Source organism: Zalophus californianus, chromosome X, assembly GCF_009762305.2.
Source record: "Zalophus californianus isolate mZalCal1 chromosome X, mZalCal1.pri.v2, whole genome shotgun sequence".
Classification (NCBI taxonomy): domain Eukaryota; kingdom Metazoa; phylum Chordata; class Mammalia; order Carnivora; family Otariidae; genus Zalophus; species Zalophus californianus.
Window position 1 is genome coordinate 113,848,571 of NC_045612.1, and position 24,981 is coordinate 113,873,551.

A 24,981-nucleotide genomic window follows, 5' to 3' on the forward strand; every position below is an offset into this window, starting at 1 on the left:
AGGATCTGACTGTGGTTTTGATCTGCATTTCCCTAATGACTGATGATACTGAGCATCTTCTCATGAGCTTACTGGCCATTTATATATCTTCTTTGGAGAACTATCTGCTCAAATCCTTCACCCAATTAAAAGAATTTTTTTAACCTCTTATTTTGGAAAATATTCAGAGCTACAAGAAAGTTTCAGAGGGGCACCTGGCCGGCTCAGTCAGTAGAGCATGCAACTCTTGATCTCAGGGTTGTGAGTTTAAGCCCCACAACGGGTGTGGAGCCTACTTAAACTTAAAAAAAAAAAAAGTTTTTAATTAATAAAAAATTGGAGAAAAACAGTACAAAGAATTTCCATGCGTGTTTCACCCAGAATTCCCCAGTGTTAACTCTTTACCACACTTGACTTACCTTCACTCCATATGCATATGATTATTTTTGTTCTGGACTCCTGAGGAGTGAGTTGTAGACATAATGCTTCATTACCTCTCACTACTTGAGTGCATATTTCCTAAAAACAACATTCACTTACATAATCACAGCACAGTTATCTAACCAGGAAATTAAGACTGATAAGGCTCTGTAATCTACAGACCTTATCCACATTTGACTTACTGTCCAACTAATGTCCTTTACAGCAAAACACAAGATTTTTTTCTCTGCCCCACCATCCAGGCCAGGATCATGTGTTACATTTAATGGTCATATGTGTGTGGTCCCCGTTTATCTTCATCAGTGCTGCTTTGTCTGTCTTGACTCAATGCTTTCAAAGAGCACAGGCAATTAAAGTTGTGTAGGCTGTCAGTTGGGGTTGGTTTGCTGTTTCCTCCTGATTACATTAGCGCCATGCATTTCGGGAAGGAACAGCCCAGAAGTGATACCTGTCCTTCTCACGCACCACGTCAGGATCCGTATGGCATCTTTGTCTCGTGCCTGGTGAAATTAACTTGGCTCACCTGGTGAAGGTGGTGTTTGCCAGTCTTCTCCAAACTGCCCATTTATAATTGGGTTACTTGTATTTCTGTTAATGGTTTTGAGAAGCCTTAATATATTCTGGATACAAGCCCTTGATCAGATGTGTGGTTTGCACACAACTTCCCCCGCCCCCATTCTGTGGGTGGTTTGTCACTGTCGATGGGGCCCTCCGCGGTACATAAGCTTTATATTTTGATGCAGTTCAGTTTGTTTTTTCTTTGGTCATTTGTGTTTTGGGGGTCACCTAAGAAGGTGTTGCCTGACCCAAGGTTCTGTATGGTGTTTGTTTCCTTGTTAAGAGTTTTAGCTCTTAGATTTAGGTCTCTGGTTGATTTTTTTTTTTAATTTATTTATTTGACAGAGAGAGAGACAGCGAGAAAGGGAACACAAGCAGGGGGAGCGGGAGAGGGAGAAGCAGGCTTCCCGAAGAGCAGGGAGCCCGATGTAGGGCTCGATCCCAGGACCTTGAGATCATGACCTGAGCCAAAGGCAGACGCTTAACGACTGAGCCACCCGGACCCCCCCTCTCTGGACGATTTTGAGGTCATTTTTGTATATGGTGTGAAGTAGGGGTCCAGCTTCATTCTTCTGCATGTGGATATGTGGTCGATCCAGCCCATTTGTTGAAAAGACTCTTCTTTCTCCTACTAAATGGTCTTGGCACTCTTAGAAAATCGGTTGACCATAAATGTAAGAGTCTATTTCCAGAATTATACTTCTGTTCCCTTGCTCTGTATGTCTGTCCTTACACCAGTACCACATTTTTCTTTCTTACTGTAGCTTCATAGTAAGGAAATCAGGAAATGTGAGTCCTCCCAACGTTGTCCTTGCTTTTAATAGTTGCTTTGGTTAGTGTGTTTCCTAGCATTTCCATGTGAATTTTAGAATCTGTCAGTTTCTCCAAAAAAGGCAGCTATGATTTTGACAGGGATTGCCGTGGAGATGTAGACCAATTGGAGCAGTAGTGTCATTCTAACCATAGTAAACCTTCGATCCCAGAGCACGGCATAGCTGTCCATTTGTTTAGGTCTTCTTTAATTTCTTACAACGGCGCCTGCCTTCGGCTCAGGTCATGATCCCAGGGTCCTGGGATCGAGCCCCGCATCGGGCTCCCTGCTTAGCAGAGAGCCTGCTTCTTCCTCTCCCTCTGCCTGCTGTTCTGCCTACTTGTGCGTGCTCTCTCTCTCTCTGTCAAATAAATAAATAAAATCTTTAAAAAAAAAAAATTTCTTACAACGGTTTTTTGCAGTTTCAGAGTACAAGTTTCATACGTCTTTTGTTTCAAACATAGACCTAGGTATTTTTTTATGCTATTATAGAGTTTTCTTAATTTCATTTTCAGAGTGTTCATGGCTAGCATATAGAAATATGCTTGATTTTTATATACTTAGTATCCTGCAATCTTGCTGAATTCATTTACTAGTTCTAATACTTTTTACTAGTATTTTAAGATTATGTTTTTTAAGTAAATTCTCTGCCCAGTGTGGGGCTCAAACTCATGACCCTGAGATCAAGAGTCACACTACCAACTGAGCCAGCCAGGCGCCCTACTTCTCATACTTTTTATTGAATTCCTTAAGATTTTCTGTATATAAGGTTATGTCTGCTGCCGACAGAGATCATTAAAGTGCTTCCTTTCCAGTGTAGATGTCTGTCTGTCTTTTTCTTACCTAACTGTCTGACCAGGCCCTCCAGTACCGTGGTGAATAGAAGTGGCGAGAGCAGGACGTTGTGTCTTGTTGCTGATCTTAGGGGGAAAGCATCCAGTCCGTCTTTTATCAGGAAGCATGATGTTGCCAGCAGGTTTTCATAGATGGCCTTTATCAGGTTGAGGAAGTGCTCTTTACGACTAGTTTGTTCAGTGTTTGTATCATGTGGTTTGAGAACGTTCTAATTCAGTACGTCTCAGGCACTCATCATGACATCATATTTGGAAATCGGACAGGATATCAGACTAGGGGACCGTTGGATCACAGTCTTCAACTTAGAAAAACTGCTGCTAAAGATGAGGCAGAATATCCCTTCACTACAAATTTGACCTTTCTGACCCTCCCTCAGTCCTCAATGCCTTTCTTTTTGCCATACGCCTAAATAATTTTCTGAGGTGTAACATACATACCAGTGAAGTGTGTAAAGTGCAGTTAGGTTTACCCCCACCCCAGCAGGTGCCTCATGCCCCTTTCCAGTCATTCACCCCCAGCAGTGCTAACTATTTCGATTTCCATCACCAGTGGTCAACTTTACCTGTTCTTGACCTTCAGATAAGTAGAATCCTGAAGTATGCACTCTTTGTTTTCTCACTCACGTTTCTTAAAATAATATCCATTAGATTTAGCCATGATGTATGTATCAGCTCATCCTTTATATTGCTGTGTCGTGTTTCATTATGTGGAAGTATAGCAGTGTATCTGCTCTGTTGGTGAACATTTGGGTTGTTTCCAGTTTGGGGCTATTTGGAATAAAACTGTGAACATTCTTGTACATGCCTTTTGGTGAGCGTGCACATTGATTTCTGTTGTGTATATACCTAGAATGTGGGGTTACTGCAGTTGGGGGCAGCTCTCTGTTTGCCTTTGCTTAACTCCACCAGTAGTTTTCCAAAGTGGCCGCATCACTTTCCACTTCCACCAGTAGCGTATGAGAATTCCACTTCACATTTTTAACAACAAGTGATAATGTCCCGTAAATTTTAGTTATTCTGGTAAGTTCATACCACACGTCTCTTAAGAATCCTGACTGTTGTGTTTCACAGCTTTCAAACATGAAAAGAAGCAAAGGTAGAATGGATTAGTTACAGAAAAGAACATTTTAACGTTTTGTGGGAATTATCTTCAAGTGTACAGTATTCTTCCCTGCCATCTTGCAGGAAAATACTGACTAAAGATTTTGCGAGTCATGGGGCGCCTGGGTGGAACAGTCGTTAAGCGTCTGCCTTTGGCTCAGGTCATGATCCCAGGGTCCTGGGATCGAGCCCCATGTCAGGCTCCCTGCTTGGCGGGAAGCCTGCTTCTCCCTCTCCCACTTCCCCTGCTTGTGTTCCCTCTCATGCTCTCTCTCTCTCTCTCTCTCTCTCTCTCTCTCTCTCTCTGTCAAATAAATAAATAAAATCTTTAAAAAAATGTTGTGAATCAAATTGCTTGTATGTAAAACAACCTCACGAATCTAAGAAGTGGCTGATGTAGCCCAGCAGCATCTGTGAGAAAGACCTGTGGGTAACAGTTGATAGTAAGCTTGATCTGTGTCAACGGAATGACGAAGCCACCTTCTTCATTTCCTCCCCACCCCCTCCTTCCACAAGACCTCATTTTGCACTAAGCACGAGAGTGTCTACAGCTTGAGAGACGGGTGTCCCACTCTCCTTAGCACCCATGAGATCACCTCTGTACACCGGTCGTAGGGCCAGACTTGAAGAATAATAAGGCGACACCTTTCAACAATGACCTTTTAGTGGAGTGACTTAAAAACAAGTCCTGGAGGAAACACTGAAGGAACAAGGAAGAAAGATTTATAGGGTTTAATAAAATTATGTACATTTCTGGGCGCCTGGGTGGCTCAGATGGTTGGGCGTCTGCCTTCGGCTCAGGTCATGATCCCAGAGTCCTGGGATCAAGTCCCGCATCGGGCTCTCTGCTCCTTGGGAGCCTGCTTCTCCTTCTGCCTCTCTGTCTCTCTCCCCCACCCGTCCCTCTCTGTCTCTCATGAATAAATAAATAAAATCTTTAAAAAAAAATTATTTTCTAACGGGCTGTTCCATAGAAGAGGGATTAATTCTAAGCAGTCCATGGATGGAACCCACGTGAATGAAGTCTTAGTTCGATATAATAAAGCATTTCTCATCAAGTTGTCCACAGAATGAGCAACCTTGTGAGGTAATGAGTTCTCTGTCACTGGAGATGTTCAAGCCTCAGCTGACCAACCAGTCGATGGGGCTACTGTATAGAGGAGATTCAAGTATCACATGAATATTTGAACTAGATAAGGTAACCATTAAAGTGCTATGTCAAATCAAGGAGTAGATTGATTGTTCCATGAACTTGTAAAAACTCGGGGTGTATTTAATCACGGTTTAATATAATAAGGCTAAGTTAAATGCAGGGAACATGAGTGATGATAATTAGCATCTTTGTGACATTTGCTATTCTAGGTTTTGCTCTTTGGTTAAAGAGATGATAAGCAGCTCAGTGGGCAGTACAGTGGAGCTGGAGGGGGACACCGATGGGGACACCTTAGAGGTGAGTCATAGAAGACCTGCAACATGGAAAAAATTACTTGTGTAATTTGTGTCTTTGATGCTTCAAGAAAATGTCCCATTTTTGTGTGTGAAAATATATTTAACAATACTCTTGACCATAGGAAACAAACTGAGGGTTGCTAGAGGGGAGATGGGGGGGAATGGGGTAACTGGGGGATGGGCATTGAGGAGGGACGGGATGAGCCCTGTTCTATGCAAATGATGAATCACTGAACTCTCCCTGTGAAACTCATGATACACTATATGTTAATTAAGTGAATTTAAATGTAAAAAATACTCTTTCATGGCTGCAGTGCAGGGCGCAGGAGGGGGGGGCAGCCGGCGACGTCAGGCTGCCCCCCCTCCCCCCGCTTGGCGCCGCTCTCCGCGGCGTGGGCCAGCGGGCCCAGCGGCGAGCTGACCGAGCTCAAGTTGCTGTGCCAGGGCCACGTGCGCGAGAGGAAGCTGGAGCGCGTGCTGGGCGGCCTGGACCTCTGCTCCGTGCTGCTCGGGCGGAAGGCACTGGGCCCGGCGCACCCAGGGCTGCTGCTACGGCGGTGCCTGCACGACGCCGGGGCCCCGCCGGAGGGGCGAGACCTGCGCGCCACATTTGACAGCATGTCTGATAATGTGGGGTACGACTGGAGAAGACCGGCCCCGCGCCTGAAAAGTGTGTCACGCCACGATCGATGCCGTCACGGGGAACTATCCCCACAACCTCACGGAGTGGGTGAGGGAGTCGCTGAGAGACTGGAAGGGCACCGAGAGGGAGGCCGCGGCGGTGTCCCGCCTGGCGAGGGCACTCCGGGCCTGCCAGCCGAGCCTGGTGGCCCACCGCCTCCTGGAGGATCAGCAGGCCCCAGGGGCCTCCAGAACGAGCAGTAGAGGTGGCCGCAGCAGCAGTGCTGTGTCCCAGACGTCCTGGGACTCGGAAGGGCCCGCCTTGGGGGCTCCTGGTGACTCAGCTGCTCCCCTCCAGGGACCCGAGGGCATCTGCACAGCCCGAACTTGGGTTCTCCCACCAGGGTTGACCGAGCATCTTCCCTTTGCCTGTGCTGTGAAGACCTAGCAGTGAGCCAAGACGAGGGGCCCCAGTGCTCAAGGCATGGCTGGCTTCTCAGAGCTGGCAGTCATCGAGCACTTACTCTGCACCCAGTGGGGCTTTGGGCGCCATACACATGCTCTCATTTATTCTTCCTGATCACCCCTGAGAGTGGGAGTCTGTTGTCCCATGAAATGCATCTGTGCAAGAGGAAATTTGGGACCCATGTCCAGCATGGAGAAGGAACGTCCAGATCAGCGGTTATCAGTGGTGGTGGTCTATGGGTGGGGAAACCCGGCCGAGGTCAAGAGCTGGAGGAAGTCCGTAGCAGTGGGAGAGCTGGGCAGAGAACCAAGGCTGTCAGGCTCCACAGCCCACACTGTGACCACTGGATCATTCTTTTACTCCCACAGTTGGCCAGAGGCTTAGAGGCCATCAGTATAGACCTGTACACCAGGGCAGGTGGCGTGGGGAAAGCTGGTGGGCTCACGGCCCTTGAGTGTGTTAAGGGACAGTGAGATTTGTGAGGACAGCCTGCAGTCACACCGTTAAGTGCTCACGGGTGGCTGATACATGGTCAGTGCTCTACAAATGTTCTTAGAAATATTATGACTTCTGTGATGCCACAGTTGTTAGTATTTTGTATCAAAATCACCATTCTCATAACAGATTTAATAAGGGAGCTAGATCCTGTAATTTTAAAAAAGTGGTCTTCCTGCTTCTAAGGTAATCCTATTAAAGCTTATGCCTTTAGAGTGGAGAGCTCCATAATACAAAGAATTTCCCATTCCTATTGAGGAATAATTCATTTCTCGTATTCTCGTAAGTCCCATCACGGTCAGTTTCAGTATCTCTTGCAGCTTCCCTTAGGCTGAACTGTGAACAGGGTAGCTGGACTTCATAACAGAATCCAGGAACCACTAACAAGGGGAGAGTTTGCTGAGGGCAAACTGAGGGCAAAACTGAGCCTGAAAGAGGCTACCTTTCACCAGCTTTGGGCCCACCTGCCGCTGAGACGCAGCAGAGAGCTGAGTGGCCATCCCTCGTTCCGGTCTTCCAGCTGTGACCTTGGGAAAGCCACACGTGATGTCATACCATGCCACCTGGACCTTAGGTTGCTGAGCTCTTGCCCACACTGTCCTGCTAAGCTGTGGACCAGCCTTTGAGCCCCTGCACGCCTTCAGCAAGTACTTGATGATGCCGGGCACTGTGCTGGGAGCTGGGGCAGTAGCAGGCAATGAGAGAGAAGTGGCCCTGCTCTGTGGACCCCGCACATCTGGCCAGGAACACAAGTATTAAGCAGCTCAAAACCTAAGGGTGCTGCCGAGGCGCTGAGCCAGTTGCAAGCCCGTACCGGTGCAGCCTGGCCTGTGCCGTGCACTGTGCATTTCCCCTCCTCGCCCCCCACCACCCCGCCAGTGTACCTGCCTCTTAAGGCCTTGGGTCAGAGCTAGTTCTGTGGCTAATAGACACGTCAGCACTTTCAATAAATGGCAGTGGTTTGGCTATTGGTTAGCTTTGGGAAGTAGGTTTTCTGAAAAATGTGTCCCTGTTTCTTGAACAGAGGCAGATTTCAGAGGTTCTTCCATTCCCTCATGCTTTATGACCTAAATTCCTGAAATGTGTAAATGCCAAACATCCTGACAGCTGCCCTATATCCCCCTGCATGCTCTCACACCTGGAAGGAGCCCCCAGCCCTCCATCACACCATGTGTTCTGATAGAGCCTTCAATGGCCTGTGATTTCTGCACCTGAAATTTTCCATGGCTGGCAAGCAGACAGGGCTTGGTCCCCAGCTCTGCCGCCGGCTTGCTCCTGGGACCTGTTTCTCAGCCCCACATGCCGTGGAGGGCGCTGGGTTTCCCCCAGCACTCATGTCCTGACACTTGCAAGGAGAACAGCTCCTGTCCACTCAGGGAGAAGGAGCACGGGCTCTGGAGCAGCCTCACGTGACCTCATCTCAACGCCCGGGTCAGAACTGAAACTCAGAAAAGATGATGCGTGAGAAGAGTCTCCATCCTGCACTGCTGGGCCAAGCACGCTGCCGGCTTCCCGGGGCCTAGAGCTGGCCTGGCCCCGGCGGCTGGGCACCACCAGGGCAGAACCGTAGAGCCTGGTGACATGGGGTGAACTTGCACAAGAAGCTGCCCCCAGGAGATGGTGGCTCAGAGCCAGGTGGAAGCACCCACTTGTTGAGTTCACACATCAGCAGTTGGGAGGCTTCTGCCATGACCGGCGCCATGCCAGGCATTGAGGCATGACAACGGGACAAGCAACGTGCCCTCGGAAAGCACACGATTTCCCCTGCTTGGTGAAACAGGAGGAAAAGTGTAGTAAAAGTAAACATACGTGTATGGTAAAAGCACAAATACTTCTATGGTCACTGAAAACAAAGATACACCGTAAAAAAATAAAACATAAAATACTCTTTTATGAGCAAGCTAGCCATCATTCTCCGTGACCTACAGAGATGAAGTTGAATAGGTCTCTATAGAAGAACCTCATTACTTCAGTATCTTCTCAGCCAGAATATTTAAGAAAAATTTGGCGACTGAAGTAAAATTTTCTTTTGTGTACAACATATAGAAGTTTTTTTCTCAGATTAAGAATGTTTGTGAGCCTACAGGAGAAATAGTTGGCCAGCTCGTGGTACCCGTTCGTCTGTGGATGGACACTTGGGTTGCTTCCATAGCTTGGCTGTTGTAAATAATGCAGTAAACATAGGGGTGCACATATCTCTTTGAATTGGTGTTTTCATTTTCTTTGGGTAAATACCCAGCATTGGAATTGCTGGATAGTAAAGTAGTTCTATTTTTAACTTACTGAGGACCCTCCATACTGGTTTCCAGAGTGGCTGCGCCAGTGGTGCATTCCCACCAACAATGCACAACGGTTCCTTTTTCTCCACATCCTCGCCAACACTGATTTTTTACCTTTTAGATACTAGCCAGTCAGACAGGTGTGAGAATCCCAAGCTTTTGCGGATAGTGCAGCTCTAGTCCAGTTATTACACCGTTACACCTGTGTGTCTTTGCACAGCTGTTCAGATTTGCCACTAATTCTGGTCCTCCCATTGATGACAATTTAATGAGATTTTTACTATCAAGTTAGCTTGAAATTCATTCTTTGAGGTTTCTTTCAGAAAGTATCAAAAATTCATTTTAATAATTGACTCAGGTACTTGAATTCTTAGTTCAGAATCAGAGTTTGTTGTGGAAATGAACTGAATGTTGCACTTTGAAGGTAACAGATGAGCAGGCCAAGAAATGTGTGAGATAGAAGCCTTTTCTGGAGCAGGCTGATGTCTGGTTCAGTCAGACATGACGGGGACCTCTTAGTGATCTTCACTGTCATGAGCATCCTTGGAAGTACGTTGGAAGGGACCAGCACACGTTCTGTGCATTTCTATAAGTAGGCAGAGTAGAGCCTAGAAAACAACAGGAGCAAGAATGGCTCAGCCTAGAGTTATATTTGTTTTTATCCTCGAGAAGAACCAACTAGAATGCAGCTATACAGCAACTTTTGATAATCAGATTGCGGCAACAGAACAGCAATGGCGATTATAGGTGGAATGTGTGCAGTGTGTTTGATGCTATATCTGTCCACCTAAAAGCGGGGAAGCCCTGCCATGTGCTTTGTATTAAGAACATTTTATTGACCTTCGGTTCTCCCATGGGCTATAGAAGGAGGTTGGTTTCCTGAGAAGCTAATGAAGGATCATGCAGGAAGGCAGCTCTTTGGGGTACTGGACATGGCTTAGAAGCCTTTGTAAATTGCAGCATTAAAGTGGGACAAAATCTCCAAAAGCTGAGGCCACTAAGTTCCATATGAGCTGTATTTTTAAATTTTTTGGATTCCATTTCCTAAAATCATGTTGTGAATGTATGAGTAACTGAGAATTCTACCCTTTGAAAGTAATTACTTAGTGAAAATTACATAACCTAAGGAATGTGACCTGCCTGGCACTCAAATAATGTTATTTACAAATAAAAAATGGCAGGACAACGTTTAGGCTCTTATGGGGCTCCCCCACAAGTTGTGTGCTTTTTGATCCTGTTGCCTTGCCTTTTTCAGTACGAGTATGACCACGATGCAAACGGCGATAGGGTCGTGCTGGGGAGAGGCACATACGGGATCGTGTATGCCGGAAGAGACCTGAGCAACCAAGTGCGAATAGCCATCAAGGAAATCCCGGAGAGAGACAGCAGGCAAGTCAAGGCGGGCCTTCCTTGTTCTCAGGTGCCGCCTCCACACCCAAACCCCGTGCCCACCACTGAAGGCGCAGGGGACTTAGGAATGAAGGCATTGTGTCATCCAAAACTGTAACATTCTCTTGTTAGAATGGTGATTTGCTTTTGTTCTTTGCATGTTATAAATAGATGGGGAAAACGGAACAATTTTACTTGGAGGCATGTGGATTGCCAAGAGTCCTATTTTAAAAGAAAACTGTGGTTTTATTTCCACTCATCAACTAGGTCTAAAGTTGTACATTTTTACATAGACGGCAATTTTTTTTAAATGTGACTCTGCTTTAATTCATAATCTAACAATTTTAAAGGGCTATGATTTATTCAGATGTATCATTACAGAAAATTAAATGTGGCGAAAAGAAAATTAGCTTTTGCAGTATAGACTTTTTTTTATACCCTGCCCTTTAACCTCACCCTCATACATTTGGGGCTATTTTATTTTAAACCACCACTGTTACTAACTTAATATTTTTTAGAGTCTAGTAAATACTTATTTCTTTTTAAAATTCACACCGCCCCCCCCCCCAATTCTAAACAAGAATGTTGCAGTGTTGAGTGCCGAGTATTTTTGTAGAGAAGCTATATACAGGGTAATGGCCACCACACACGAAAGAATAGCTCTGTCTTCCACAGACATGTTCAGACGACATCTGCATATTGCTCTCAGTGCTGACACTGATGGACACGTGCAAACAGCCCTCCATCCTGGTGGTCAGTGAATTGTTAGGGATGGGTTACAAGTCCTTTCTAGTAGCTATAAGACCCTTCATCATTCATCCGTTCATTTAATCATTCATTTGTCTGTCTTTTCATTTATGATATTTGAGCTAGAACGCCAGTCCTGAAATGAACTCCTCTAGCTTCTTCTAAGGCTGGGAAAGATTAAATGACTTCTTCAAGGATGTGAGGAAGCAATACTGGGATCCAGTCTCTTGAGTTCCTTGTCCAGTATTCTGTCTCTTATGCTCATGCTGGCTAAGGTGGTGTGGTTGTATTTTGGGGGGAAATTGATGGCATGTACCATCTCCTTTGACTGGTTGCAGTAGTTAAGCTTTTCATTGTCCATAGGTTTTCGGGGAATTTTAGAGCCAGAGGGGACCTTAGAGACTGTTTTTGTCCCATTCCCTAAATGTATAGCTGAACTTATGTTGGGCACCTTCTCTTTGCCAGTTTCAGGACTGGCCCTGGGGACTGACAGGTGCCTAGGATGCTGTCCTGATGTCAGGGTGTTCCTGGTTTGGTAGGGAATGCGGATACCTTGCCTGGGGATCAAAGTGTTGAGTGCCACAATGGGGGGGCGGTGCACAGAATGTTTGTGGAAGACAGGAGAGGAATCACTTTTCCTGAGTGAGTTGTGGTCAGTTTGAGGAAATAAATCCTCTTTGAGCTGGTCTTTGAGGGATGAGTAGCAGTTCATCTGGCAGAAAAGAAGAGGCCAGAGCATTCTATGCTGAGGAAAGAACAGAGCTGTTAAAGCACAGAGTGTTTTCAGAGAACAACAAATTATCTGTTGTGACTTGAAGGTAGGATGGGGGTGGGGGCGCTCCTGAGATGAAGCAAAATTTTCAGTAGATGTAGTCTGACTTGAATTTGAAGTTCCTCCTGTGCCGTGTTAAGCAATATGGTCTTTGTATGCACTTGATGATCTGATGAGGTGTGTGTTTCAGGAAGAGGAAATATGGCAACCAGAGGAGAATAGACTAAAGAAACCAGACGCTGGGCTAGGAGGTCCATTAGGTAGCTGTTGTCATAGTGTAGACTGAGTCTGTGGAATGAGACTAGAAGGCAGCTGAAGACAGAACCTTCTGCAACACGATTCTTCATGAGAGGCAGAGGAAGAGGGCCCGCTCAGAGAGGCAAAGCACAGTTGGAGAGTTGAGACCCTAACAAGAGCAGTCGTTCGTTGAGTGCTTCCCATACACAAGGCATGCCAGTGGGTGCCTGAGACACTTGACACGCTTCGGCCTTTGGCAGCCCTGTGTGGCTGGTAGAGCTGTCCCCTATTTTACATAAAGGGAAGCTGCCTACTCTTATGGGAGCCAGGGGCAAGACCATTTCCAGAGGGAAGGGTTGGCCAGCAGCAGGGCAGGTACTGGCACAGTGCCATGCGGACCCCAAGCCCCAAGGATCCAGCAGGTGACGCTGGCTTTGCTTTTCTTACTAGGTACTCTCAGCCTCTGCACGAGGAGATAGCCCTGCACAAGTACCTCAAGCACCGCAATATTGTTCAGTACCTGGGCTCTGTCTCTGAGGCTGGCTACATTAAGATATTTATGGAGCAGGTGCCTGGGGGTGAGTAGTCACTAGTATTCTGGTCTCACGCACTGAAAACCACTGATGAAAATATAATGTGAACATCATCATCCATCTTGCCATTTAAAAAGTGACAGACCTTTTAGATATGGGAGAACATTTGTTTCTCAGAGGAGTTGGATACAAACTTTCCAGTGTCACATAAATAGTCTGTTTCTGGTTTAATTCAGTCATCAAATATTCATTGAGGATCTACTGAGTGCCAGCCGCTGGGCTGAGACAGATGAATAAAGCATAGTCTCCAGCCTTGAAGCCTTCATGGTCTAGGAGTTTAAAGATAATTTGGAGACGAGGGGACAGAGGTTTTAAAAATGACACTGCAGAAAAACATGTTTACTGTGAAATCAAACACCTGTGCCTTATCCACAGACGCAGGCAGTATTGTTGGGGAGAGGAAGAATTCCTCTGATCCGGAGCCAGAGTGTCTAGCTTGAGTTGGTCCCTCCATCTGCAAGCTGTGGGACCTCAGGCAAATTCTTTACCTCTGTGCCCTCTCAGTTTTCTGATTGAATAAATGAATTGTAAAATTGGAGTACTAATAATTAATGATTGGCATTGTAATAATTATTGGGTCGGTAAGGACCCTAGGTCCGTGGGTTGTTGGATGGATCAAATGAGATCGTGTATGTAAAGCTTTTAAAATGGTGCCTGGCAGAGAGCAAGAGCTCAATAAACGTTCATTTAAAAAATAAAATTAATGATAATTATGATCTGAGTACAAACAAAAACTTCAGTTTACAAATCTGTGTGCAGGGGCATCTGGGTGGCACAGTCGGTCAAGCATCCAACTCTTTGTTTCAGCTCGGGTCATGAGACTGAGCCCTGCATCGGGCTCCATACTCTGCACGGAGTCTGCCTGAGATTCTCTCTCCCTCTCCATCTGCCCCTCCAGCTCATGCTTGCTCGTTCGCTCTATCTCTCTAAGATAAATTAATCTTTTTTTTAAAAAGAAGAAATCTGTATTCGTTCATTGCTTTAACCAACAGCTAGTAAGAGCCTACTATTCTATCAAGAACCTAACTGTATATATTGAGAGCTGGGTAGTGGGCTAGGTTTTGAAGGTTACATTAAGGATGAAATACAATTTCTTCTTCTCTCAGGTTGCTCCTAGTCTAGCAGAAAATAGGTCAGTTGCTGTTCCTGTGAATTGATTTTCCAAGGGTAAGGTTTAAGGATACAGAATTGGAGAAATGTGCACATCCCCTTCTACAGATGGAGAAAAACTGAGGCAGAGCAGGGTTCCTTCGGCACTGGGTAAGGTGTCAGGCTGAGGCTGGCTGGTGCCCAAGGGCCTGCACAGTGACCCCTGAAACACATGGTCAGAATATAGTGAAGGTTGGTTTTCTTTGGGCCCAAAGGTTCAATATCTAACATAATAAGGGCAGGGACATTAAGACAGTCCTGCCCCTGTGGCCCAACACAGGGGGCTTCTCCCACTGAGGATGAACAGACCCAACCTCCTCTGATCCTAGCTCCCGTCTCCCTAAATGGCCCCTCATTCTGGTCCTGTCCACCGCTGAGTTCGGGGCCAGGTATAAAACGTGGCTTTGACCCAAGCCGAATGGCCAAGACGTTTGTGCAGCATCTGCCGCGGGGGGCCGGCCCTCCCCAGGCCAGAGCACATCGTTGTGCGCTCTTCTCCTGACTTTGTGCGGCATGACACAGTCTGTAAAGCCAGAGAGAGCCCTGCTGAATTTCAGAGGTCCCAAGGGACTCCCGTTCGCCCTCCCTCTCCGGTGACTTCTCTGGCCACACAGCGTGCACGTCTGGGAGCCGGCAGCAGAGGGAGGACAGACTGCAGTTAGCCCAGGTGCAGTGATGTTGGCGTGATGGCAGATGTGGGGTGAGATATCACCTCACTTTGTTTCTCTGGTTCTTATGATTGAATCTTCATTGCCCTGATGAGTTTTCTGCTGTGTCCCTTTCCAGGAAGCCTTTCTGCTCTTTTGCGATCAAAGTGGGGGCCAATGAAGGAGCCCACCATCAAGTTCTACACCAGGCAGATCCTGGAAGGCCTGAAGTATCTCCATGAAAACCAGATTGTGCACAGAGACATAAAGGTACTTGCTTGTGTCCACCAACGCGGCTTCGTTTGTGCCTCTGAGACCCTGCCAGCTGCTGGCTGGCCGGGTCTGCAGACTGCCCAGTTCAGAGAAGGGAAGGAACTGCGCGTGGCCGCCCCCAGAGTGCTGAGGCTAGTCTTGCTAGAGACTTGAGACCATTTCTTAAGGTCCAAAGCATTTGCTATTCTTCCTTTTCTACAGGGCGATAACGTTCTGGTGAATACCTACAGCGGAGTGGTGAAGATCTCTGATTTTGGAACCTCCAAACGGCTTGCAGGAGTGAATCCGTGCACCGAGACTTTTGCTGGTAAGCGGGACGGGGCTGGGCACAGGCAGCCGTGCCGGAGTTATGGTTCCTGAGAGCCTCAGCGTGGTGTGGCCAGTCGGTAACAAAAGCTGACCGTGTATTGTCCCCAAGTTCAGATGATTGGAATCTTATAATGGTGCACTGAGCCAGAGACTTGTGGCCACAATCGTGCCTTACTGTCGTTGTCATCTTCAAAGGTTGGGTGGGTGTGGTGCCTTCCTTGAGGTTTTCTGAGGGTTTCTAACCATTCGGCAAAACAGCATCTCTTTTAAGTTGTGAGTAAGTGTGAATCACAGTAGTCCTCAGACAACTCATGAGGGTGTTTTACTGGTCGGTCCTAAAAATAGCCTGTTCCTGAGTGCGTTCTGGTACCTCGTGTACTTTGATATGGTTGTTTGCAAGGGAAGCTGATGGTTCTGGGGAATATGGTCTTGTAGGTGGGGTCGAGAGGTTGGATTTTCTCCTCCACGTCTCAGTGATGGACTCCTGGAAACCTTGAGAGGGGCTGGATTCAGAGTGCTACGAAATGACCAGCTAGCTTTCCATTTACCAGACCAGGGAGTCAAATGAGGTTCGAAAAGCTACCTGTGGCTTTTTGACATTCCTGCTTAAAAAGAATCGATCCCTGGAAAAAAGTACTGATTTTGAAAAAGTAAAGGTTTTGAAAAAGTAAAGGTGGTCCCCTAAGGTATAATAAAAGGATCACAAAGATCCTGCTTGAAGGAGTTAAGAAACAGTGCTTAGAATATGATAGCTCTGAAGTAATCTATATAAAAGAAGCATGACTGTTCTCTGTCCCTGGAGCACCGAGCTGTGGAGTGGATAGATTTGGCCTTGGCTTTAGTGCATAATGTCTCAGCTTTGAAAAACTTCTCTTCAACAAGAGGGTTGTTGTATGTCGACCGCTGGACACCCACGGTGGAGACACATTCTCTATCTAAAGAGAACTTTTATTTCTCAGGAATGACATCTCAATTGTAACACGAGAGGAGGTACGTGCACCTCAAAATGGAAAATATCACACCAAAGACTCCACCAGAATCTCACAAAAAGTGTATTGAATTTTCATTTATTGTTTCTGATATAAATATACATGTATCAACATGTGTGTGAGTATGTATGTATGTATGACTGGCACTTTTTTTTTTATTACCCTAATTGAAAATGACTTATATCCTCCTCTTTGGAAGCCACCAGTTAGCTTGGCAGTATGTAGCAAGAGGGTCTCTGATATGACAAGGAGTTATTTCAAAACATAAAACCCCTGACAATTTACCTCGTTATTAGCATCCCCAAGGAGAAGAAAAAATTCACAAAATGCATGTATAATCCATTATTGCATATCACATTTTCCCAAGTAATTGGCTTGAGGCATGCATTTTGCATTGCAAAATAATGCAGGGGTGTTTGGGGGATAATAAAGAAGGGGTCTCATTTTGGGTAGGAAATTCCCCTGCATATCATTACTCTTTGCAACACAGAGCGGTTCTGTAAAGAAGTCTCAGCTGGTTCCTGCAGAGCCCTGCTTGGATGCTTGAGGACGTGGCTGGGCTTTTCCATGCAAATACCCAGAGGCTGTCAGAGCCTGGAAGGGGAGCCAGAGGCTAAGGCAACTTCTGGCCCTGAAGGCTCCCCTCCTGTGTTCCTCTGAAGGGCTTTCACTGTAGGTATAAGCCAGCCAGAACGGGAGGAAGGGCCAGTATGGCTAGGGTCAGCCCCCTCTGCTTCTGGTTTGGTTTGTTTTGTTTTGTTTTAACAGCTTTATTGGGGTATAAAATGTACCTGTTTGAAGTGCACGATCCAGTGGTTTCTCATAGATTTTTCCGAATTTTGCAGCCTTTGCCACGGTCCAGTTTTTGAACATTTCTCTCACTCCAAAAAGGTTCCTGTGCTACCTTGCAGTCCCCGTCCCCACCCCAGCCCCAGGTGACCACTGATGTGCTCTCTGTAGAGATTTGCCTGCTCTGGAGATTTCACACAAATGGAAGAGTGGGTAGTCCTATGTGTACAGCTGCTGTCACCTCGCATAATCTCTTCCGGGTCCATCCATGCTATGCCGTGTATCAGTACTTCGTTCCTCTTCTGGCTGAGTGGTATTCCATGGTATGGTTAGACCATATTTTGTTTACCCATCTACCATTTAGTGGTCATTTAGATTATTTCCACTTTTTGACTGTTGTGAACAATTCTGCTCTGAACAGTCAAGGACAAACCTTTGTGTAGACCTAAGTCTTCATCCCTCTCAGGTAGATGTCTAGGACTGGATCTTGGGACAAGGGACTCCGTTCCGGTCTATGGCTGTGGACATCTTTGGTTCAAAATCTGGCTCATCCACTTGCTTGCTAGCTGTGTGACTTTGGGCATGTTACTTCATGTCTCTGTGCCTTCATAAATGGAGATGCTCCTAGTACTACCTCAGAGGGCTTTTATGAGGATTAAATAAGTTAATATTGGTGAAGTGCTTTGACCAGTACCTGACTCACAGCAAGTGCAACGGAAGTATTTGTTAATAAAATAAATACTAATTTGCACTTAGAAGTCCCAGATTATTAGGGCTGGCAGGAGCCTTTGAGAGAATCAAGTTTCTGTGGGTAACTAATATGTTGAACCTGTCAGACTCAGAGGCTGTAATCATAAAAGTCATCTCGGATTTTTTTTAAAAAGATTTTATTTAGTTATTTGACAGACCAGAGGCAGGGGGAGCGACAGGCAGAGGGAGAGGGAGAAGCAGGCTCCCCGCCGAGCAGGGAGCCCGATGCGGGGCTCGATCCCAGGACCCTGGGGTCATGACCTGAGCCGAAGGCAGACGCTTAACCAACTGAGCCCCCCAGGCGCCCCAAAAGTCATCTCCTCTTTGTCTCCCACTGCCCTCTACGTCCTGTCCAGGACAGGAGTCCTTTCCTGAGTCTTTGCCAGCTACCCTGAGACAACTGAGAGAAAGTCTTAATGGCACTTGGAGAAGCAAACAGTCTGAATTAGGTGACTGAAGGGAGCCCTGCTAATATACTTGTCAGCACTCTGGTCCTCGTCCCGGGGACAGTGCTCTTCCCCTGTGACCGTGGGTCTAGCAGCAGACAGCACGGAGTCTCGCCTTTTCTGTCCCGACTCCCACCTCCTTCCCCGCTCCCCAGCTGGGAACACTTTCCTGCCGGGTCCCTCTGAATGTGACTTCCACATGCTGGCCAGAGACCTGTCCTTCAGCTGACTGCCCGCTGCCCCCCACCACTTTTATCCCTCACATTGCATTCACTACTCCATTTTTTTTCTCCTGAGGGATTCAGGCCATGGGAGATGGCCTTTGAGCAAGAGTCCTTTTAAAAAGACCCTAGGGGGCGCCTTGGTGGCTCAGTCGATTGAGCATCCACCTCTTGATTTCAGCTCAGGTCCTGATCTCAGGGTCGTGAGATCGAGCCCTGCTTGGAGATTGAGTCCCGCCTGGAGCTCTGCTCTAGGCGTGGAGTCTGCTTAAGATTCATTTTCACTCTTTCTCTCAAAAAAAAAAAAAAAAAAAAAAACGAAAAACCTAAAGCAGTATTTCTGCAATGGGTCCCACATCTGGTGTCCAGAGATCATACATCTTTAACCCACTGTCGAGAGGGCGTGGTGACACCACCAGACCCTACGAGCTGATGCTCTAAGCTGCTTTTCCTCCCATGGGAACCAGTCCTATGTGCAGTTCACCAGCAGGGAACACACACATAGACAGCTCTGTGGGGGGGCCAGCCAGGAGCCCTCAGAAGCTTTGGGGTAGGACAAAGTGGTGTCCCCTCCTACCACACCCATTCTTGGGCAGGGCAACCAGAGTGGCCCCTGGGGCCACAGGAAGCACCTTATTTCTCTTTTCTGTACTTCATTAACAGGAAATTTTGAAACTTTGGGCTCGGGCTCGGTATTTTCCAGAGCCTGTAGAAGATGCTTATTTATGTGGCCTCCTGTCAAGTGCAACAGTCCAGAGTGAGTGTTACGTTGCCCGAGTCGCCATTTTGAGCACAGCCCTTCTGTGACTCCTGTATTGAGAGGGCAGACCTCCCGGCACAGCAGTGTCTAAAGAAGTAGCTTTCAACACCCCCCACCTCCAGTCTCTCCTCTCTCCACCTTTTTAACCCCTTGATCCAGGTGGAAGTCCCCTGGGCTAAGGGCCTGCGTGCGAGGTGTGTAACCAGTTGTATGAGACCCCCTTGGAAACACGGACCCGTCATCAGTCTCTCGCCCTGTGCCTTGGTGTCTGGCTTTTATCTTGGCACCTCGGTCAAAACTTCTAAATTATTGCCCTTTGCCATGCATTTTCTTTGCCAGCAATTTGAAAATCCTGCTTGGGCAATTGTCTAGGAGCCCCAGATCAATTTCATGTCTGCAGGGGGCTGGGTCAGTGCCTGCAGGTCTCCTGTCTCCGTCTTCTGAACTCTGCACCCCTGCTTGGGTATAGCTACCTGAGAGTCATGGCTGGCTGGCCAATCGAGTGACCTGTGTGTGGGCACCTTGGGGGACATGCAGTTGAGAAAGGACATGACGCCCTTAAGAGAACCAGATTAAAGGCAAGCAAGTTTCCCAGCATTTCTGCATTAATCAGATGCCCGCCCACCCCACCCCCTGCCCTGCCCCCCCACACCCCGGCATCTTTACTTGGTTTCTCAGCAGAAGCCATTCTGGTGCAGCTGATGTACACCCACAACAAGCACACCACTTGGGGACAGTCCCTTGACTATTTGAAATAGTTGTGTGGCTCCGTCTCTGTTGGATGTTTACTCTGAGTGGGTAGTTTTTTCTAGGAACATGGTAGTCAGTAAAACGGAGCACCCAGTTTTCGATTACTGCTCTCCACCTTCCAGTGACGTGAGACCAAGTCGCATGATGGCTTTGGAAGTCCTTGCATCAAGTCCGCTTTTGTTCAGGCACCATTTGTTTCACTCGGGCTCCCGCTCGATTCTTTGCATCTGGTCGGTGATGTCATGGTGAATAGCTCCAGATGTGGAGACCGAAGATCTGAGTTCTAGCTTGAGCACATCCCCTACCTTCTCTGAACCTCATTTGCCTCCTGTATAAAATGGGAATCACAGTAGATAGTGCCTCTGCCCGACCTTACCGAGTTGTGTCACAGAGACAGTGCTATGTAGTGATGTTTCTGTAAGCTATTGAGTACTAATGGGCAGTCAGGCCAGCAGCCTTCAAGATGGCCACCAGTGGCCCCCCACCTCCTGCCATTCACAGCCTTTTGTAATCCCCTCCCCTTGAATGTGGGCTGGACTTAGTGACTCACTTCTAATGAACAGATGAAGGTAGAGTGGCAGTGTGTGACCTGGAGGCCAGGTCAGAAAAGACAGTGTGGCATCCTTCTTGCTTGCTGTCTTTGGGTCACTTGCTCTGGGGGAAGTCATGTCTTGAAGATCCCATGTGGTGAGAAACTAAAGCTTCTTCCCAAACCCCACCTGAGCTTGGAAGTGGATCCTCCAGCTCCATTCTGGGTTTCAGATGACTACAGCCCAGCAGGTAACTGGACCACAGCCTACCCAGCTGTTTCTGGGTTCTGACCCTTAGAAACTGTCTGAGATCCTAACTCCTGTTTTAAGCTGCTAACATTTGGGGTAATTTATTACATAACAGTAAATAACTGATATGGATGTCATTGCTAAGTTCCTACCTTTATAAAGGGTGATGTTCACTATGTTTCCATACAAAGGAAATCTCCAAATTTAGCACCAAGCAGACTTATCCCCCAGTTTTGAAACAGTTGTGCTGAAGTGGACGGTTATTTGACCAGCGTCAATAAACCATTGCAGTTTGGTTTAGTGATATTTTCTATGTTGCATAACTTTGTAAAAGTTTATTCTCTTACTCTTTTAAGAATTAACTGTTAGGGGTACCTGGCTGGCTCAGGTGGAAGAGCATGCGACTCTTGATCTTGGGGTCCTGAGTTCGAGCCCCACGTTGGGTGTGAGATTACTTAAAAATAAATAAACTTAAAAAAACTAACTTTTAGTGATTGTATTACTTGGCATTCAGTCAGGAAAATCAAAATCACCCCACTTATTTTTACAGAGAGAATTTAGTAGAAAGAACTGTTAACTGAGACTGAATTATCCCCCTAGGGCTTGGCGGGGGCCGAAGGAAGGGTAGAATTGGAACCTTTCAGGAGGGTATTACTGGACTGGAACAGGTAACGGCGGGGCGGGGCAAGATGAAGCTGGTTCTGAAACTATGAGGGGACAAAAAAGCTAGAAACTGGAGCCAAGCACTGCTACTGGAACCAGCTGAGGGTCCAAAGGGAAGCTCCCGCAGAGGAACAGCAGCAGATGTTGGGGAGCAAGTAACCTCTCCTTCCTCCTTCCTTTTAGGTATGCGTGAGCACACCCTGGTTGTGCTCTCGGGTTCTCTAGCGCCTCCAAGTGACAGAGCATAACAGGAAGCTGCCGCAAAGCAGAAATGTGGTTTGCCGGGTCCCTAGCCCAGCATCATAGAGCAGAGCTGAGAGAGAATAGCTTAACAAACCGCACCGTGTCAAGTGTTTCCTCGATTAATGGCTTGTGAATTAGTTCTAAGGCACATCCCCTGCCAAGGACTCTCCCTTCACTATTCACAGCAGTACAAACCTGGGAGGGGAGATTGTGTCATTGGAAGTTCCATCCCTGGGGCTCTGGGATTTCCTAACAGTGCAGCAAGTGCTGCCAGCCCATCTTGCCTAACCCTGCAGCCAGCCGAACACTTCCCTACCAGGTTTTCAGCTTTGAAAACCAAAGCCATCATTTGGGCCCTACTGATCTGTTGAGCGCATGGACCCAGCCCAGTTTCTGTTGAACCTTAAATTAGTTTGACTTTTTAAAAATTAAAAGAAATTAAAATTCTTTTCTTCAGTCTCACCAGCCATATTTCAAGGGCCCAGCAGTTATATGTGGCTAGTGGCTACCATCTTCAACTGCATAGAACATTGTCATTATTGCAGAATGTTCTGTGGGAGGCACCTGGGTGGCTCAGTCTGTTAAGCGACACACTCTTGGTTTTGGCTTAGGTTACGATTACGATCTCAATCTCAGGGTCATGGGATCGAGCCCTGAGTCGGGCTCCGTACTAGCATAGAATCAGCTTGTCCCTCTCCCTCCCTGCACTTGTGCGCTCACTCTTTCTCATAAATAAATAATCAATCAATCTTTTTTAAAAAACATTCTGTGGGTCAGAGCTTTTCAAATGGTCACTGGAAAGAAAAATGCTAAAACACATTGGATCTTCAAGAAGATGTAGTAGGTAGTTTCTCCAATTTTTTTTTTAAACCAACAAGCCCTTTGTTTTCATTGATTAAGATTCTGGAAACCTGCTTTGATTGTGTGATATTGAGACAGGCACTTGAATTTCTCTGGGCATCAGTGTTCTCTGTTCACGCCGTGGCCAGTGACCGCTGCCAAGTTCACTGTTTGTTATAAACCACTTTGCCAGCACATAGGGTTTGTTGCTGTTGCTTTCCTCTGCCTTAGTTTCAAGAACCTACAATTGTATTCCCAGAGCCCTGATTGACCTCCCTGCCCCCATCTTTGCAATCCCTTCTCTTTCCAGTGCTATACCTGATCCCCCCCCACCTTCCCTGTGGCCACCTCTGGTGGCTTGTGACCCACAGGAGAAAGTCCAAAGCCAGAGCCTTCATTATTCACTGCTTGCCGTTCGGGCTTTTCCCAGGCCGCTGCCTCCGTAATTTTTAATTCTTAACTTCCTGCCCTGTGTCAGACTTTACTTGTGGTTCCCGGAACTCGCTCTGTACCTCACACCCTTGTGCCTCTGCTCAAGCTCTTCCCTTGGCTTGGGAGTCTGACCCTCCCTTTGTCCACGTCTTTGACCTTCACGGCAGGTGGCGAGTTCACAGGCAGCACCATCTGCCACCTTTTAAGGATTTGCCTCCACTTTCACAGTGGGGCCGTGCTTTACCCTGCTTGCTCCTGCCCGATGACGGCACATGGTGGAGGTACTAGAATAATGTGGGACTCCTCCAGAACAATGTCAGGGACTCCCCAGTGGCCCGGCTGAAGGGTCTGAGCTGCTCTTCTGAGACTGCCTCCCCACCTCTTCGTTCCCCCTCTCCTTTCCCACGTGTCACGTTGGCACTGAGGGTGATGGCTCTCCCTGCCCATCTTGTTCCTTCTCCCTTTATCACTCATATGCTTCTCCCCAGTAAGCCTCTCGTAGGTCTAATCCTGTCTTGGCATTTACCTCTCAGAGAACCAAGTTGATCCAGATAGAGCTTTTCCTGACCGGAAGCAGGCAAAGTCCCAGCACATTTTCCATCCACGTTCTCAGACCCCGCTGTTCTAGCGCCTGCTCCATTTTCCCACCATCGCCATCTTGTCTGTTTCCTCCACTTGGCAGCTCCTCAACGTCGGGACTGTGTTTCTCACCTTCTGTGTTTCCCTACATCTGGTGCACCCTACTATGTGCTTGTTGTATTGGATCGGGGCCTGTTTATCCTTCGAGGAGCTGGGCAATCTGTCGATGTGCCTAGTATCAAAGGAAGGCCCGTTGCATGTCTCTGATCAGAGAAAGGATGCAACCACATCATTTATGCCTGAGAGCAGGCTCCATCTGTCATTAATGAGAGGGTTAAAGTTCACACACTTGTTTACTAATGGTCCACTTACATGTTTGAGCAATAGGGTGCCCACAATCTTTATTATTTTTTTTCCCACAGGCACTCTGCAGTACATGGCACCTGAGATTATCGATCAGGGACCTCGCGGGTACGGTGCCCCGGCAGATATCTGGTCCCTGGGCTGCACCATTATCGAGATGGCCACCAGTAGGCCTCCGTTCCATGAGCTCGGCGAACCGCAGGCAGCGATGTTCAAAGTAAGACATGTTTGCTGATTGAGGTTGCTGGTGTTGGGGAAATAATAAGCCAAAAGGAAACCTGCCACTCTGGAAACCTCTCCATGAAGGTGTAGAAGAGAAAACCATTTTATCACTGAATAAGGGTCACAGGCCACCCCCCAAGTGATTGCAAAGACAGAAAGGACCTGTCCTTCTCGAGTTCAGCAGTACCGCCCTTTTGTCAGAGGGAATGATGACTAGTCCTCCCGTGCATGGAATGGAGAACGCCACAGATCACAGTAGGGCGTCCAGGGGCCACCTGGTGATTGGGATGACGGTTTGCATTAGCTAATTGGCTTTACCCAAAAGAAAAATAAATTTCTCCAATCTTTAAGACAGGAGGTAGTTTTGGGGACCCCTGAGTGGCTCAGTTGGTTAAGCATCTGCCTTTGGCTCAGGTCATGATCCCAGGGTCCTGGGATCGAGCCTCGCATTGGGCTCCCTGCTCGGCGGGGAGCCTGCTTCTCCCTCTGCCCCTCCCTCTGTGCACATGCACAGGTTCTCTCTCTCTCTCTCTCTCTCTCTCTCTCTCTCTCTCTCTCTCTCTCTCTCTCTCTCTCTCACGCGCGTGCTCTCTCTCTCTCTCTCAAATAAATAAAATCTTGAAGAAAAAAAAAAAAGGAGGTAGTTTTGGAGCAAGACGTTACTTTAGTTAGGCTCTTCCCTACCCGCCGGAACTGGGAGGTGGGGACGTCTCCTCCTTGATGTTGACATTTCCAGGAGTTGGCCCCCAGGTCCTTGAGAAAGACATTCTTGCCAAGAGGTTTATTCCCTTTTTAAAAAGATTCAGTGCACCTCACAGAGATCAAGAACTTGGAATTACATGTTTTCTTAAAGTAAGTGCTCTAAGAAAAGAGGGGGGTCTCCCCTTATTTTCATCAGGGAGGATGAAGCCTCTGATTTTGAATGTGTATTTGCCCTTACACTGGGCAAGGCTTAAGGCCACCTGAGTCTCTGTCTTTGGAGGGC

General features: G+C 47.2%; 2 protein-coding genes across 4 annotated transcripts in view; both read left to right on the plus strand.

Moving 5' to 3' along the window:
- The window catches only part of MAP3K15 (mitogen-activated protein kinase kinase kinase 15), a 117,642-nt gene that overhangs the window by 82,670 nt on the left and 9,991 nt on the right, over nt 1-24,981 (plus strand). For all 3 annotated transcript variants that reach the window (XM_035725496.1, XM_035725498.1, XM_035725497.1), the window contains 6 exons: nt 5,107-5,194; nt 10,310-10,443; nt 12,650-12,777; nt 14,728-14,858; nt 15,063-15,168; nt 23,834-23,991. In XM_035725496.1, the coding sequence (XP_035581389.1) occupies nt 5,107-5,194; nt 10,310-10,443; nt 12,650-12,777; nt 14,728-14,858; nt 15,063-15,168; nt 23,834-23,991 (745 nt within the window). The remainder of the gene's footprint in view (nt 1-5,106; nt 5,195-10,309; nt 10,444-12,649; nt 12,778-14,727; nt 14,859-15,062; nt 15,169-23,833; nt 23,992-24,981) is intronic.
- On the plus strand, nt 5,371-6,262 carry LOC113931151 (FAS-associated death domain protein-like). The gene is given in 3 exon segments (XM_035725722.1): nt 5,371-5,408; nt 5,508-5,859; nt 5,861-6,262. Coding segments are annotated over 3 exon segments (792 nt in total).